The 17,444-nt window shown below is 39.2% G+C and overlaps 2 protein-coding genes across 2 annotated transcripts in view; one reads left to right on the top strand and one right to left on the bottom strand.

The window, feature by feature from the left end:
* The window catches only part of NOSTRIN (nitric oxide synthase trafficking), a 37,776-nt gene extending 28,791 nt beyond the window's left edge, over positions 1-8,985 (top strand). Inside the window, exons 11-16 of the mRNA XM_063318225.1 lie at positions 1,395-1,503; positions 2,584-2,672; positions 4,130-4,255; positions 5,902-6,016; positions 7,246-7,371; positions 8,636-8,985. Coding sequence (XP_063174295.1) covers positions 1,395-1,503; positions 2,584-2,672; positions 4,130-4,255; positions 5,902-6,016; positions 7,246-7,371; positions 8,636-8,778 — 708 coding nt within the window. The 3' untranslated portion in view covers positions 8,779-8,985. The remainder of the gene's footprint in view (positions 1-1,394; positions 1,504-2,583; positions 2,673-4,129; positions 4,256-5,901; positions 6,017-7,245; positions 7,372-8,635) is intronic.
* A 589-nt stretch (positions 8,986-9,574) lies between these two features.
* On the bottom strand, positions 9,575-17,072 carry SPC25 (SPC25 component of NDC80 kinetochore complex). The gene is made up of 7 exons (XM_063292215.1): positions 16,948-17,072; positions 16,108-16,265; positions 15,565-15,630; positions 14,449-14,595; positions 12,337-12,432; positions 10,887-10,985; positions 9,575-9,775 (listed from the first exon to the last, which is right to left on the bottom strand). The coding sequence occupies exons 2-7, from the start codon at positions 16,259-16,261 to the stop codon at positions 9,651-9,653; spliced, it is 687 nt and encodes a 228-aa protein (XP_063148285.1). The 5' UTR covers positions 16,262-16,265; positions 16,948-17,072; the 3' UTR covers positions 9,575-9,650.
* Positions 17,073-17,444: the final 372 nt, after the last annotated feature.

Raw genomic sequence — 17,444 nt, 5'->3', positions numbered from 1 at the left:
TTAAAATATACTGTATATCCCTATCTGGAGCATTCCCCTGGTACACACCCGCCCCCAGGTTCGGCTTATGGTCACTCACTCACACGCTCACAGCCTGTTGAGGCACGTGGATCTTGTCAGCCCCCCTTGCTTTTTCTCCCTGGGCTTTCCAGACAGGTGCAGCTTGAGCAGACAAGACACACAGCCCTGGTCAACAACTGGGAAATAATTAGGGACACACAAGTAACTTCCAACCGAACGCTGAGGCACAACAGCTTCTTTGAAATACAGAGACCCAGTGAATTTAAAGTAACAGCAAAACTTTTCTAGTTATAATGTATGTTCGCTCTTTCTCACATGCACACCACACTCATCCACATTTACCCATGTCCTTCTCAACTAGGCTTCCAGGCGCTAGCTAGAGGGACAGAAGCTGCCAAGTCTGGATCCAAGGATGACTCAAAGAGTGGGCCGGCTTTGGGACCTCTTTTATCCCCAAAAGTCCTTGCTTTGTTGATTCACAAAACTGGCAGCTATTCTTGCCTTGTTAATTTACAAGTCTGGTAGCTGTTGATGGGATGGGGGTGGGGGTTCCTATGTGCTCAGGCCCAACTTCCTTTGTCTGGTTCAGGTGACATTTTTCCTTTGTTTCCTTAACAACTTGCTTCCAACTTGTCTACCTCCCTAAAGGGATCTTTTAGACATGTTTCCTGGCTTTTGTCCTCTCTGCTTACCCTCCTGCTTCATCTTTAGGTTATGGCAGCTTCAGCCTAGTCTCACACCCTGTAACTATTTGTGAGGTGAAGGTGAGAGCTGAGGAAAGATTAAATACAAGGAACAGTTCTAGGAGCCAGTCTTGACTGTTATGGCTTTGGGACCATATAGATCTGTGTCTGGCATCTTTTTGCATTTTGATGAAACTTTTAATCAGAAAGTGACAGTTTGTCTCCCTGGCACCAACTGAAGCAAAAAGTTGGTGCAGAGAATGGACCCCCCATTAATGAATTTTAAAACCAAGGAACCTGATCTGTTGCCTTCCACTGATGCTTCTGCCTACTTTGAAAACTAGTTATTAAGGGTCAAATGGAAAAAGTATATTGGGGAGGGAGGGCATCTCTGATCTTCTCCCTTAACTGTGGCTATCTGTCAGCTCTGTCCATCTTTTTTTTTCCACTAGCCAAGGGGATCTAACTCTCAGTCTGGTGTCTGAAGCATTTCATAATTCATAAGGCTACCAAAAATATAGCAAATTGCCAGCTTGGCATGGTTTGTGCTCACCATCCTGGTTCTGTCAAGCTCAAGCTAAGATTGAGTTGCGAACATTACCAAAGATATACTTCATACCCTGCCTGCGTTTTAATCAAAACATATTTATCTTGTTTTCCTTTCCCCTTATTTATTTTTTACTATAAAAGGAAGAAGATTTGATGAGCCTAATTGAAAAAGAGAGGAGACAAACTGCCATTAAAGCTAAAATATTACGGGTACAGACAGACTTGGAGAAGGCCCTACAGGACAAAACAGGTTACCTCACATTTCAGCACTTTATATTTGGTCATTTACACAAGGATAAGGTGTATTTATTTGGTGCCTTTTCAGCCCTTCCAAAGTTAAGGAAGACCAAACTTTTAAAACTCTCAGTTCCCCTTGGATAATTTGCTTTATTGGTCCCTTTAGCTGATAGCATTTACAGCAGGGGTTTTTAACCTTTTTGGGCCATGGACCCCTTTGAGAATCTGTTGAAACCTACAGATACCTTCTCAGAAAAATGTATTTAAATGCACAAAATACAGATAGATTACAAAGGAAACCAGTTTTGCTCACATAGTTACCAAAATATTTTAATAACAAATGTCCAATATAGTGATACATGTGTTTCTTTATTAAATGCATTAAATAAAAAAAAGACAATACCCTTTTTTAGAGTATAATTTTTGATAATGAAATATACTGAAGTTAACATTATGGAGTCTAGAGGCCATACATTATCTTCTCGCCTACATACATTATTGAATGAAAAGCTAGATTTAAGTTAGAGGTTAATAAAAATAATGTGATTTTTCCCCCAAGTTCACAGATCCCCAAGGGGTCAAAGGTCAAAAACCTCCAGTTTACAGCATGGGCTACATCCAACTTTTTAATACTTAGATGGAACAGGAACTTTCCCAATACTTACAGAGATCTGAGGATGTATGGTAGGAATGCAAGTAATGTCTTCAATTTGAAACAGCCCTTTCAAATATTCTGAGGTTAAAACATGTGTGGGTTCCTAAAGTTTGTTCTGAGGTTAAAGAGGACATTCTGTCACTGAAACAAAACTGGGTGTGTCTGAACAATGTTCCTTTTGATTGCTACTTCCACCTTTGAAAATAGATGAGTACCATTGCATGCAATCTAATGTTTCTGTCTTTTTTAATAGCACATCTGCTACTTCATTCTAACCTTAAATATTGTGTTGGGAACCTAAAGGGTTTTAAAAAATACCATTTTAATATAAGTAACTTGGGAATTTGCTAACAGTGCTGTAACGTACCACAGTTGATTTCCAGGGTTATTTAAGAGTTTATGAAGACTGAGCAAATCCTTGTATTTATATTTTTAAAGGCTTAGAACGGATGCTTCAGGCTTACAAAGAAACCCCACAATTTTCAGATGCAAAGAATATAAATGATACCATTGGACAGCTTAACGAGGTACATTGGAAATTAATATATATTTTACATTTTAAAAACCTGCATTACTTAGTTTGTGTTTAGCTAAAATGCTATCTTCAATTTTAATCCTTTGGCTATCTTCAGAGGTGCGTCTTTAGGTGTCCCCATCAAATGAAGTTAGTTGTTAACAACAAAGAAGGCAACCTTTCAGTTCTGGGGCCACATTTAAGAATGTCTTTTCCAAGGCACCTTGTACTATTTTCAGCTTCAGGTTAAATGCTTTTCCCAAGCATTTTTACATTTGCATCTTTACATTTTAGTTTTAAATTGTTTTGTCTTGTACTTCTTACCCTTTCACTTTTTAAAAGCTTTACAAGTCAATCACGCACAAACTAAAAAATACAATGAAATGAATAAATGAATCAAGTTGAAATGTTCAGGAACGTCCTCTTTGACTAGAAGATTCATTGGCTAGATTTGAAATAAAATCACCTGCCAAACTCAAATTTGTTAATGTTGTTTGAGCTTTATTTTAGGACAATAAGAGAAAACAAGTACAGGTAGTCCTCATTTAGCGACTGCCTTGGGCAGTGACCGTTTGCGGTTAAAACAGTGATGAAAAAATAACTTGGTGACCAATCCTCGTATTTACGACCTTTGCAGCTTCTGCCTCTCTGAGTCAGGTATTCACTATTACAGTCAGTCAGTACAGTATCACATTGTCTTGTGCCTGACCCATTTTTTTCTTTTTTTCCCCCTCACAAAGCAGATTGTCAAAGCAAGCTATCTCTTCCTGAGCTGCTTTTCTCTGCACCACAGTACATCCGTAAAAAGAGTTAACCAAGTTAACAAGCTCAGCTCTGGGACCTTAATTAGCTGGCTGGCAGCTGCTGCCTATAACTGACAAGACTTTAATCAGTTTCACACCTTCTCCTTTTGTTTGCGTCCTAGGCAGCCTGGGGCTCGGAGTGGAGCGCGCTAGGCAAACAGCTGGCACTAGCGTATTCCTTTCAATGTGTATTCCCCATTGTGTGCCTTACTCTCTTGTAATACCTTCCTCTCCAATTAATGTAAATTCAAACATCATCAATTCTCTTCTTGCTAATTATCCCAGCGCCGGGGTGAGTGTTCCAAAGGAGGGAAGAGTGGGGAAAAAGGGCTTTAAGATTTGCTCTTTTACCCAGCTTTTTCATGAGTCAAGGTCTTGAAATCTTCCCTGCCATTTGGGCTCACCCAGCTGTATCCTTCTGGCACTATAAAGCAAAGGAAAGCTGAAGTAAAATCGTAAGCACAATTGCAGACACATGGTTATTCATTTAGCAACTGCTTCACTTAACCAAGTTGCCAGTCCCAACTGCAGTCACTAAATGACTACCTATATTTTAAAAGTTTTTAAGTTTTAGTCATAGTCTCTCTCCCCACCCCAAAAAATCAGAAAAAAAAATGTGCATCAAAATACTTGCTATTTACATGTATTTTTAAAAAATATATTAAAGGCAACTCTGAAAGCTGCCCTTCTGCAAGCAAATCATTTCAAGTTGGGGAGTGTGCTAGCTGACATTGAAAAGAGGCCTAAACCAACTTGTCTCTGGAATGACTGCATTTCAAAATGGAAAGAAAAGGTAGTATTACGGGTTATGGTACCTCATATCCATAAGATGATTCTGGACATCAGATGTATATGTCTATAACATAATCCTATAGGCCTACAGAACTCTTTCAGCCCTTTTTCTTAATCATATAGCTAAGTAATGGAAATCAGATGTTATTGCTGCTGATTCTAAACCCACCTGAATATGGATAGTCAGAAATGTCCCAGTCTCAGCATCAACCCTTGGTTACTTATTAACACCTTGAAGGCAGTTAATCGTGGTGTATGCATACCATGTCAGTTATTATATTACATATTCTCAGGATTCTCCAAATCCCTTCTGGATGATTTTGCTTTATTTATCAATATTTACTTGAATTCGATGCTACCGTTTTAAAGTTTATACTACCCTGATTGCTAATCATAATCCCTTTTCTCGCACATGTGTAGCTGGAGCAAGTATTGTAACATTTTTAATATTGTTTTTAGTCAAAATTCTTTACATATCTTTCTTCTAACTATTCTGATATTGTCAATTCATATTTCCTTTGTGTTGGTTAATGACTGCAATAAAGTCTTTCATTTCATTTCATTGTTGCCAATAACCTATCTGTGACAGGGGCAAAAACCATAAAAAAGCCCTTTTTTGTCCTTCCCAAGTAGTCTTTTGGAGCATGCTTAGTTTTTCAAGCACTTACACAACACGGCTGCCATGATGGATTTGGCCAGTCACAAAAGCCCCGTTCATTCAAAGGAAAACTGGTAAGGATTCCCCCTCCCACCTTCCAAACTAAGTATTATGCTGCAGCCACTCACATTTTTTATTTCCCTAAGGATGCTTTTGAGGCCACACAGCTCCCAGGAACATTTTTGGAAATGGAACGAATGTCAGAGGCTAATGATTTGCATCGCAACATACCAGATTTATTTAATGTTATAGATTCTATGTAAAGTTAGATGGATTTGGAAGTATCCACAGATCCCAAAAGACATGTCCACCAGCCCCCTCTTCTATATCTTGATACTATGACTTGAAAAATCCTCCAGAAAAGCATCCCTGACTTATATTGTACCCTAATAATGAACTTTTTTAAAGCTTCCATCTCCTCACCCCACCCCTTCAAGCATACAGGACAAAACCAGCAATTAAGAGATATATCCTAACGGTACGGCACACAAAGATGCAGTGTCATTAAGAATAGAATGTTATTGAAAGTGGATCCAGGAAAGTTCCAGTTTCTCAAAAGTAACACATAGAGGGGGAGACAAGTATCGCATAACACATGGCCAACACATGCATAGGGACTTTACTTAGTCAGTTCTTGCTTCTGAGATTGTGCGTGACAAGTTTTTGCCTGCTGTGCTATAGATCAGGATGGTTGCAGAGCTGCCGGCCAAAAAGCAGGGCCTCTTTCCTGTAGCCTTCAAATGAAAGCTCTTCTGAACCAGGATCCCCTTTAGAAAATCTTCCTACATCTTCTTTCCGATCAGCTATAACATTTAGATGTTGTGCTAAATTCTGTGGCATCCAGGATGATTACTTTAAATGTTTGGAGAATTAGAACTTATCTGTTGTGATGGTTTTTTACAGGATTATTGATCAACAGAAATCTAGGCTGAACATTTCTTCAATAGGCAAAGATAAACAATACTATTTTCTTTTCCCTAAAATTTTAGGACTGTGTACATAGTTCTGTGGCAGTCAGTTGCCCTGTTACAATGAGGAGCATTAAGCAGACCTTGAAAATGAGGAACACCAGTGAAGCTGGGATTAGCTCTAACTGTCTGCCAGGTAACATTATTCATTTATTTATTAGGCCAGCATATATCGCCCCAGTTTTCTTCTCTCTTTTTGGTCCCTTCAAGAGTTTTTGACTCCTGGAGACAGCCTGGACAAGTCCCTGCAGTTTTCTTGGCAAGGTTTTTCAGAAGTGGTCTGCAATTGCCTCCTTCCTAGGATTGAGAGAGAGTGACTGGCCCAAGGTCACCCAGCTGGCTTTGGCCTAAGGTGGGACTAGAACTCAGTTTCTAGCCTGGTGACTTAATCGCACCAAACTGGCTCTCTCTCATATAATTACAAAGGTGGAAAAAGGTCCTTATTCTATCAAGGAAATATTAGAAAGCTAGGCATCAAATAGTAAGAGAACCCATAGTTTGTCTGAATTAGTTTTTTTTAAAGATAATATGTTTGTTGGTAGATTCCTCAGTCCCCTCCTTATCCCTGTTAATTCTTCCCCACTCAGTTGTTCCTTGACTGCAAAACTAACTGTATTCTACTTCATATACTATCAGAGCAGCTATTAATCAAAGAAAGATGAAGCCCAAACAATGCTTCATTGAGAATTTAAAAATAATAAAAATGACATTAGAATTTGGAATTTTGTTATAGAAAAGATGCTAAAATGCAGCTACTGTTAATATACTATGGGATAGGAACTGAGGGGAGATTTTCCCATGACAATTCATTTCCAAATAAGCTTCTTTCTTTTCAGATTTTGTGTGTTTAGGATTATGATACATTTATTACCTACACACACATGGTAGAACTGATTGATCTTATCTAGGCTTGGAATCTAAGCAGTGTCAAGCCTGGATGGGAAACCTTCAGAATTTCTCAGGCCTGAAGGCTAGATGGGAAATTGAAGACACAGATCATCATAGAAACAGGCAGTGGCAAGCCACTTCCTTATGGTTGCCGAGAAAACTGACTGCATCCATGAAGTCATCAGCAGTTGAGCTTGTCTTTGAGGCATTTCCCTCCTGTACAGAGCTTTGGTATCATTTGCAGAGAAAAAGGAGCAGATGCAGGATCATCAGGTCAAAACTAAAGCCACCAAACGTGATGGTGATAGATAGATGACAGATATATTAGAAAAAAAACTAACTAAAAAGGAATCACTATACCAAGCATGACATCTCTGGTTGCAACAGTTTCCAACCCTGTCCTTTCTTAACTACTTAGTTCAACAGCGGTAACCGGGCTGATATTAAGGATATTACATCTTTGGCTTGACGTTGCAGAAATGCTGGGCAGTGCAAAGTCCACCACCTCTTTGCAGCTGGAGAATGGAAATTCAGCAAGTGGAGCATGTCGAGCTTTGTACGATTACCACACAGAAAGGGAGGATGAGCTTTACTTGAGTGAAGGTAACATTTCCCCATTCTAATCTCAATAGAATATTTTTTCTAAATTCTCTCAGGAAAAAAAGAGCTAGAAATCAACAAAATGTAAATCCCCTCGGACTAGCATGAGGAGGAGAAAGATCTATGTGCTATCCAACGTATTTCTTAAGGGAAGAAGGCCCATTAACATGTTACAGAACTGTTTTGGGCCATGTGGCATGGTCTGCCAATTTCAGCTGAACTTACTACAGTTGATTCAATATTCAGAGCTTTTGCTACCAGAGATGCTGTTCAGTATTCCTACTGTGCCACCTCAAGGCAGTGGCCCCTGTCCTTATCCCCTTTATTGGATACTAAAAATTAATGTGGAGAAAGGCTGAAGAGGTAACCAAGATGGTACAGTGCATGTCTGCCCCAAATTCTGAAAGTGTGCATGTCATTTCATGCATTGCAAAATCTATGTTCTGCCCATGCCCTTGGATAATTCTTTAAGAATGCAGCAAGAGAAAGATATGCGGTTAGAATTACCTTTGATGAGCAATCTTGGGGTAAGAAGGAAAATGGTATGAGCTAACTATGCAAATAACTTTAAAAGAAACTAATCTGGAAAAGGTTTAGAACACTGCATGACTCAATAATAATTACCTCAGTAATGAATGGGCTGATCCTCAGAAAATACAGGTTTAAAATAACCACTGTCTTCAGATTGCCAGATTAAAACCCAAGGGGGAAAGTTGTGGATTCCTTATTATAATCCCAATGAAGAATCACTGCAGTTTAAACATTTTTCTGCAGGTGCTTCACTGATCAAAGATAAACATCTTAAAAAAAGATGGATATCTACTGTATGCATAAGGAAACCATCTAGGGATTTAAGAAATTGAGTTGATATTACAAAAGGACTGGCCTACAGCTAAAAGCTACTAAGAGCAATAAAATGTTTGTGGTGTCAACAATATTTCTGTAGCTTTAGAAATCAAGCAAGCCATAAATTTGTTGAACAATGTGGTTGCTGATTAAGCAATGAACCAAAGGAATGGAGTGAACTTTATCTGGGAAGTTCAAAGAGTGGACCGTTTTTCCTAACCCAGCTGCAGCCCTGGTAGCTGCATCCCTCGGGCTTCTTCCTAAGTATGTGCAAGATGCACTTCCGGTTTGGAGGCCTGTAGAGAGAAGGGCTTCTATACATCTGTCTTCCACTGGCTGGTAGATATTGCCCCATGCATTAGATTAAATAAAGACATGACATATTTAAGTAAATATTAACTTGCTTGTATTGTCCTTTTAGGTGATATAATTGTAATTCATCACAAAGACAAGAGGGGCTGGTGGTACGGTTCTAGAAATGGGGAAAAAGGCCATTTTCCTGCTACGTATGTGGAAGAAGTCACTCTCTCGACCAACAGGAGTGATGAAGAATCTTCTCTTTAAAAAGAAAAAGAAAAAGAACCACACCAATATGGACAGCAAGTTCACCTGACCCGTTTCTATGCTCAGAATGGAAGCCAAACAATAGTTTTCTCTATTTATAAGAAGCTATGAAACTGAAATGTGATGAATTATCATTGTAAGAAAATCATTAGAGACAACTTACATTAAATCCCTTTTAAATTATACTAACTCTTAAATCATCATATCAACTTGTCATTTAATGAGTTGTTGGGAAAAGATCTTTGCAATGCAATGAAAGGGAAACTGACATTTATTTTTGAAGTGCAGAAAGCCAATATAGCATAGGCCATTCATTAACTGAACTGGCACAACATAACCAAATTCTATACAAGTGCTTTATGAGACCCATAAGACTTTAGAAGGACATGAAGATAATAGCATCCCTATTGCAAGGCTGAGTAAACCAGAAATTTGTTCCGTCAGAAGATACAAGACATCCAATTTGTAAATATATTTCCCTGGATATATATATCCAGGAGAGGATCCTAGATACTGTTTTGCCTCATGATGAGGTAGGGACAATCAGCCAAGAGATGACCTGTAACCATTTCGTAATTCTATTATGGTATAGTTAGAAATGCTACATTTAAATCTTACCTTTCTTTCAAGAGTTATGTGCAGCATACCTGATTTTCCATCCACACCTATTTTATTCTCACAACCACCCTCTGCCTAACTTGTAAGTCTCAGGGGAGACCCCTGGTTACATACAACACCCAAAATAAGAATGGGGATCTGGACCTAAGTTTCCACAGTCCTAGTCCAAGATCCTCAAGTAGTTACAAGACTTTTATTTTTCCTAAACAACAAGTGACAAAATATGAAGGCAGATTTAGAGAAAAAGCAGTGCATTATTGGTATGTCAAAGCAATGAAGGCTTTTCTAACATTGGCAATAAATGCAGAGAAATTGTTGGTTTCTCTCACTTTCTGCTGCAGTTCTTCTATGCAGTCCAAGGGAGGAGAACAAGAGATCACTAGGAAGAAACAGTGAATTTTTTAAAAACAAAATTGAAAATAAGACATCCTAACATGGCACATTACATTTGGACATATTTTGTCATAAAAGTCACAAAATGACATAGCAAAGAATATCCCGCATTCACTTCTCATAATTTTCTATCCCAGCATAAGACCAAGAAACGCTTCTGTTGTCAGTTTGACCCTGGCTTCGTATCATCAGCTATCTCTTATAATTGACTGTGCAGGTTTTAAATTTTCTTGGTGGATTTTATTGAAATATATTATTCTATTTTGGAATGTTTCACCGTAAACCATTTGGGGATTTTTAATGAATGAGTCAATACATTCTATTGCTCCAGGACCTTAAGAAGATTAGAGTGTCTTTTATCATTGCTTGCTAGATAAGTGGCCACTGATACCCTGCAATGCAGAAGCAGCAGAATGGATAGCTACAAGAATGACTGTGCAAATCATTCAGAGGTCTCTGTGAACATCCTGCAGAAAAATTTTCTGCTCAAGCACCTACATGGACAGATGGCCTGGAGAGGCCCTTGAGGCAGCTGCACTAGAAGATCCCAAGGAAGCAATCACCTGGATGCTTTGCTTGCAGCATTGCCATGTTCAACAGACCCTTCCATATGATTCGCACAACCCTGGTGCCTCTGCATTATACAAAACCAGGCTGCTGTTTCAGTTGGTAAAACCAGGCTGCTGTTTCAGTTGGTAAAGAAGGAGAGCAAATCTTCAAGCCGCCTGGTCTTTTTCAAGGAGTAAGAAACCAGAACAGATTTCATGTAAAGCTGCCAAAATGAAACAGTTTTAAATGTCTTAAGTCCAGCATTATTGGACAGAAGGCAGGGAAGTTTTGGAACGCAGGACATAAAAATATAACCAGACATATAAACTAGTAAGTTGTTCAAGCCCTGTAGAAAAACCCTGGAAAAAACAGGACAAGTTGCCAAGAGAAAGATATAAAAATTAAGGCAAAAACCGAGAAGAGAACTACATCCTTAAAATAACCGTTCCAATAGCAAAGGCCTTTTCATAGGATGGAAATGAGCGCGTGTGAGCTCACCTTGATATAAGGGAAATAGGAAAAGACTTCGTTGGAAGCTCTGTACATACCTTCGTATGCTCCCTCTTCATTTATGGAAAGAGTAAGCATGTATGGCTTTTCAAAATCTTTATGATCAATGCAGCGGAATACAAACTGCAAATGCTTATCTAGGTGCAGAAATAAGAATGTATTAAAGCTCAGGTATGCCAGATAAAATTAATTTGTATGTATTTCAGTTGTACTGCCATTTTATAAAGTCTTAAACATGTATTGCTTTATTCTCACAGAAATTACTTGCAACGGATGTCTAAATAGCGTAGGAAATGGTGTGGAAAATGGCAAACTGTTCCCTGGGAAGGCTTTGACCAATCACAATCCCTGGTTTATTTGCAAAGACACTTATTTCCACCTTGAGAAAGGCTCCCCTAGTTCCAAATAACCATTTATAAAGGATCAGCAGGAACACATAATGCAAGGTTGGCCTACTGTGTGTTGTTGCTTTTTTTAAAACCCTAACTCTGAATAATCTAGGGTACAAAATATTAACACCTTAACTGCAGTTTCAGAAATTCCCTTTAAAGAACAGATGTGCTCCACTTAATCATGTTTGTTCTCCCCTCTGCGTGCACATATGGAAATAAACAGATGCTGATTGCCTTTAATAAAGGGCAGGCAACTCATAGCCCACACGTGGCTGCTGCTATCCCTTCTGAGATCTCTTAGCCATTTTCCAGGATTTTAAGGATGGAAATGAGAACCGCTTGCCTTCCCCAGAGTCTCCAACTCCCACGTCTATCCTTTAAAGCAGGGGGAAGTCCAACTCTCCCAGTAACATCATGGCATTGGAAGGTTTTCAACAGCCCTCCAGTTAAGTTGTGGGAAAAGCTAAAGGCCTTGACAGAGGCAGAATTCCTTGGCTATACGAAGGGATGAAAAAAAGGAAGTTGGGTATTTAGGAAGCTGTAGGACACAATCACATATGCTTCCCAGTCCTTATCAAGGGTGAGCAGAAAATAGATGAATGCTTGGAACATTCTGTCCCCCAAATCTGCACATCCTTAATTATCATGGTAATCAGTTGAAAACCACATAATAGCTGGGATGGAAGCAAGCAGCAAGTGGGGCGTAACCTGAAGTGGACAATGACCCCTAGACTCTGCTTCTCCCCTGTTTTTGACAGTCCTCTTTCATTCATTTTCTAAAATTGTCTCTCAAGCAGAAGGCTGAAGACAAGGTTTACCAGATGGCTGGACTGGCCTCTTACAGAAAGCTTTTAAAATGAGGCTGAGAGCGATGCTCTGCACTGGCAATAGATTGCTGAATGAAAGGGCCTTTGCTCCAGCAGAACCCTTTGGCAATAGTGTGAATCTGCATGGAAAAGTACTACTGTTTAAGCTCATTATTGCATAGCACAGCAGCAATGACCACCAGCTTTATAGGCAAAAAGTAAATGAATTGATTTTGCTACAAAGTCCAACATTAGTCATTCTGAAGTAGAGATGTGTGCATCACTCTTACCACATGTTTTGCGTATCTCTAACCCAAGCCTCTCTTTGAATAGTTTTTCAGCCTTATGAAGCCTTTCCTCCATTTCTTCTGCTGCATTGTGCTTTGCTGGGAATTAAAGAAAACAAAACTTCAAAATCTCCACTAAGCTTTATGCCTAGACAGTTGGTAAATTTATGAAATCAAAGTGTCTTTTCTTTTTCTAGCACATCGGTACCTGACTTTTTCAAAGTAACAGAGTTTATTTTAAAATATCACCCAGCTTATCACTTGCAGTTCCTTAATGGGTTACATAGATTAGACTGCATCTGTGTGGACTCTCTGTGATCAGGGATCCAGTAATGCTCTCTAGTTTTCTGAGTTCTGGGAGATGAAACATCACAATAGACACTCAAATCATTGCTGGAGGAAGGCAAAAACCAAATCTGATTGAGCACGAGTTACAGCCTTCATTAGGACTTACTTGGTGGTGGTCAGAGCAGCAAAGCAGACTCACTTCTCTGCTCTTGTGTCCGCTGATAGCAACTGGCAACCCTGTTTTGGGTGACCAGATCCCTCCTCGCCAAGGACAGGATGGGGAAGCCCTTGCAGAGTTGCTGGGAGGATGATTCTAGCTTGTTGGACAAAGTTGCTCAGATCTGCTGATCTCCTTGGACCCAACAGTACTGAACAATTTTTGTCCAGTTTCCAACCTTCCCGTTTTAGGGAGGGTTGTGGCGTAGCTGGTAGATGCACAACTTCTGGAGACTCTGAAAGAAGCGGATTATCTGGACCCTTTCCAGTCAGGAGTTGGTCCAGGTTACTGAGACAGCATTGGTTGTGCTTGTGGATGACCTCTGGAGGACTTGAGATGGGGGTGGTGCATCTATCCCTGCCCTCCTAGATCTTTCAGTGGCTTTCAATACCATTGACTATGGTAGCCTTCTGGACTAGCTTCAGGGACTGGGAATAGGGGCACTGCTCTGCAGCGGCTGTCCTCCTTTCTCCAGGGCTAGTTCCAGCCACTGTTGGTGGGACAGAGGTCTAGCTCTAGGTCCCTCTTATGTGGGGTGCCTCAGAGCTAGACTCTCTTCCCACTCCTATTTAATATCTACATGAAACAACTGAGTAAGGTCATCTGTTGCCACAGCATGAAACATCATTAATATGCCGATATCAGCTGTGGGGGTCTGAATGTGGGAGACAAGGTTGCAGCACAACCCCAGCAAGACTAAGTGGCTTTGAGTTTTTGGCCCCTGGATATGGTGGTTCTTCATATAAGCACCACTCAACCTGTATGCTTACTAACCGTACATGCTTAGCTCGAAAAGCACACTAAAGTTAGGGTCTTCATCTGAAATCAAGTATTTCGCTTTTCATTTAAAAATGCAGGCAACTTTGCAAAACAAGCATTAACCCAAAATGTTAACATGAAGTACTGTACAGTAAAAACTCAATCAAGAAAAAGAAATGAGTGAATTTCTGCCTGATTATTTTCTCCATTCTCAGATATCCCTGTTTTCTATATGGTTCTGTCAACAATATAAAATTTCAAAGCCTTTGTATCATTGCTGGACTTGGTAAATAAGGGAGGTCCATCACTTACCCATGCGCTTTGGCAAATGGTTATCATTCCACCTGCTTTGAAGCAAAGCCCAAAACTATACTTTTTTTTCCTATTTAATATGCTCTCCGCAACCATTTAATACAGATAAGTAATACATTCAAGAGATACTAAATTAGCATAAGGAGCAGGAAGAAAACACAACTGAATCAACTTGTACTATTTATTTCACTATAGGGAGAAAATTCTCCATGTAAGAAATCTAACATCGTAGTTCCAGATGCACATCGCTGAAATAGAATGGCCAGCTCCAGCATCTCCTGGATCGTTATAAAAATAACCAGTATAGTGTAATGATTACTGTGTTCAACTGGGACCTGGGTGTCCCACGTTCAATTCCACCCTCAGTTATGGAAGCTCAGGAGATGCTGGGCCAGTCATTCTCTCTCATTCCAACCCAACCCAACCCAATGCAGGGAAAAATTGGACGGCAAAGTACTACATACGCTGTCTTGAATTCCGGGAGGAAGGCAGGATACAAATCTAATCTATTCATGTTCAGTTTTCCCACTACAACTTACTTTCGCTTTTTCTGATCAATTCTTCCTTCAGCTCTTGAATGCTTTTCATCAAGTCTGTCTCTTGTTTTTCCTCCTCTTTAATATTAGAAAGAGTTTCTGACATTTTAGCTTGTTTTTCTTCAATTGATTTATTCTTCTGACAGACTTCTGTATGAAGTAGAGAAAACTCGGTGCATATTTTTAAACGTAAGAGCTATTACAACTTTGGGCTCATCCCTCAGTAATTCCAATAACATGGAATATTCAATAAAGCATTAAAAAATAAAGCATAATCTGTTGGAAAGATGCTGTGACATACGCGGCATCAGTATGATAAAATAAATAGACTGTTATATAAACTGCTATGAATGTTTTCAAATACTATATGTATTAGATATTAACTATCTTTGCCACTAAATATTCAAAACATAAAAATAAATGCAACACATACTCATGTAAAATAAGAAAACCAAAACTTGTTTTACTAAACTATATAGCACCTAGATGATACCATATTTATTGTATAGCTCAGTATTAACATAGATGTGGTTAGTACTTGGATGAGAAACCACCAGGCAGGGCCAGGACTGTGGACTAAGTTGGGAAGAAAAAGAAAATCCAGAAGAAAGCCATGGGAAAACACTCCCATACCGTTGTCGAGAAAACTATATGGACATATCCCTTTGGGCCCCAGGAGCCAAATTTGGCTCATGGGAGATTTTTCATTTAGTTCCAATCTAACAGAAATATGCATTCCCATAAAACTGTCACCTTCATCAGCTTAAGAATATTAGACAATGGGCATTATCCAAAACAGTTTGGTTTATAGACATTTGAGAAGAATGTAAAAGAAGGAGCATTACTGAAAATGCAAAGATTATCTGAAGTTCATAACTATCCTCTTTATAATTAAATATTTGAATGAAGTATTATTGTATTACAGAACTGAAACTTGGATCAAGAGGCTTGGCTTATCTGCACTGCATTCAGCAGTTTACGTTTGCTTTTATAGAAAAGGTGGTCCAGACATTATTTTTCAGGATAAACACCAACATAAAAACATTTTTCAAGGATGCTGCTTTGTCTACTAGCTTCTGTAAAGATTGTAAGAAAAATGAAGAATGATTCATACTGTACCATTTGTATACTCATGGAATTTGTTGATAATTTCATCTCCTTCTTTCAGTCTTTTAGACCATTTATCTATAATGTAAAAAACAAAATTAAAACTCAGCCAGAAATTTTTATTATTTGTTTTTATTTTTGTTCTATATTATATGTTTTGTGTTTTTATTTGTTTTATTGTAAAGCCACCTAGAGTCATGTAAAAGTGAGATGGGCGGCTATATAAATCAAGTAAATAAATAATATTGGTACTAGTTTAAATCCTATACAAAGCAGTGAAAATATATAAATTTAGCCTCCTGAGAAAGGTAGCATTTAAATCTAATCAATAAAATTGCCCACAAACTTTACATTCAGATGAAACTCTCCACAACATTGTTGTGAGATGGAAAAAAAGGAAAGCATCATATATAGTTTAGATTTTGATCTTTTTTCTCCATGGTCAGCTTCCCCCACAACATTTTACAGACCTAGAAGGGGGAATGCAGGATATACTGTATATTTCATCACCTGTTGCAACAAGATAATAGAATAATAAACCAGATTTAATTTTACCTGAAAGGTTGTTTATGGATTCATACCATGAATCTCGTAACCCCAAAATCTGATCAATAGGCTCACTGCAACAAGTAGTTTTGAACTTAGTCCAAAATTCCTTTATTTCTTTTTCAAGCATTGCCAGCTCATCATTATCTTTCATGTCAGCCATTATTCTAAAAAGAAATTGCAAATAGTAAAAATTAAATATTTCCAGTTTAAGGACAGGTTTGCAATGGAACTCTACTGGTCCCCAACCTATTACATAACTGCTCACTTAAAAATCCCATGCATTCAAATCATTTAACCTGGCTATTTTGCATAACATTTATAACTGAATGCCTCCGACTTAAAACCTTCAGAAAAATTTTGATTTCACAGAGAGAAACCAAGATTTATGCACACACCAAAGCAGGTTTTTGAGAAAAGTCCATTAGAAAATAAATCTGAACTGTATGTAACAGAACCGGCCAATTTTATATCGATAGTAACAGGTATCACAGCTGGTCACTTCCATTTGCAAAAGCCCTTGGTAACGCTTAAGTAGCAGGAACCTTCCAAAACAGTTTAGCGGTTCTACTTCTGCCTCCGTAGAATTATGTCAAGCGAATTACCATAATTAGTTTTCATTTTAAAAATGTTTCTAGATATCATTTTAAAAAAAATAGGAGAAAGGTCTATCGACAAGGTTCCTTCCAACCAGGAAGGTTTTGGAGTTGCAAACTTGAGTCTGCCCCCAGGAAACTAGCGAATCGTAGAAATGAAGGAATCCAGGGGTTCTCAGAGCAGTACTAAAATGCGGGTTTTCCATAACAACACCCCCCCCCACCTTCGCAGCCACTTGCCTTTCTGACTTACCCCGAGCGCTATTTTATTCAAAATTCCAACCACTTTCCCGCCAACACTCAACGATCGTTTCCCCATATTATTGGCTGAGCGAGGGCGCGAACGGTGCTCGCCATTGGCTCGCATCGCGGGGAAAGGTCAAACGCTACGGAATCTCCTTCTCCATTGGGCAAGAGAGACGAGGTGTATGATGGGAGTTGCAGTTTAAGAGCTTTTGCTGCGGGCAGGTTCGGCTTCCTGGTTTGGAAACTTGGCGTTCGCTGGAATGACGAAGACGAACAGGGACGAAAGCAGCGGGGCCGCTCTTGGCAGATATCTGTCGGTCCCGAAATCTGCCCGTCGCGCTGGATCAACGGTTGCTTCTTCTCCCCGCTGTTTTCCTTAGGGCTTGTGTGGCAGACACAGGAGGAAAGCATAGCGGGCTGCAGTGCCAATGTAAAAAGGATGCTAGAGAAACCAAGAGAAAAGACGAAGAGGAGGTCTCACCTTCGCTTTTTTAACTGCCTTAA

This window comes from Candoia aspera, chromosome 1 (genome assembly GCF_035149785.1).
Source record: "Candoia aspera isolate rCanAsp1 chromosome 1, rCanAsp1.hap2, whole genome shotgun sequence".
In the NCBI taxonomy this organism is placed as follows: Eukaryota; Metazoa; Chordata; class Lepidosauria; order Squamata; family Boidae; genus Candoia; species Candoia aspera.
This window is presented reverse-complemented; position numbering and strand designations above follow the sequence as displayed.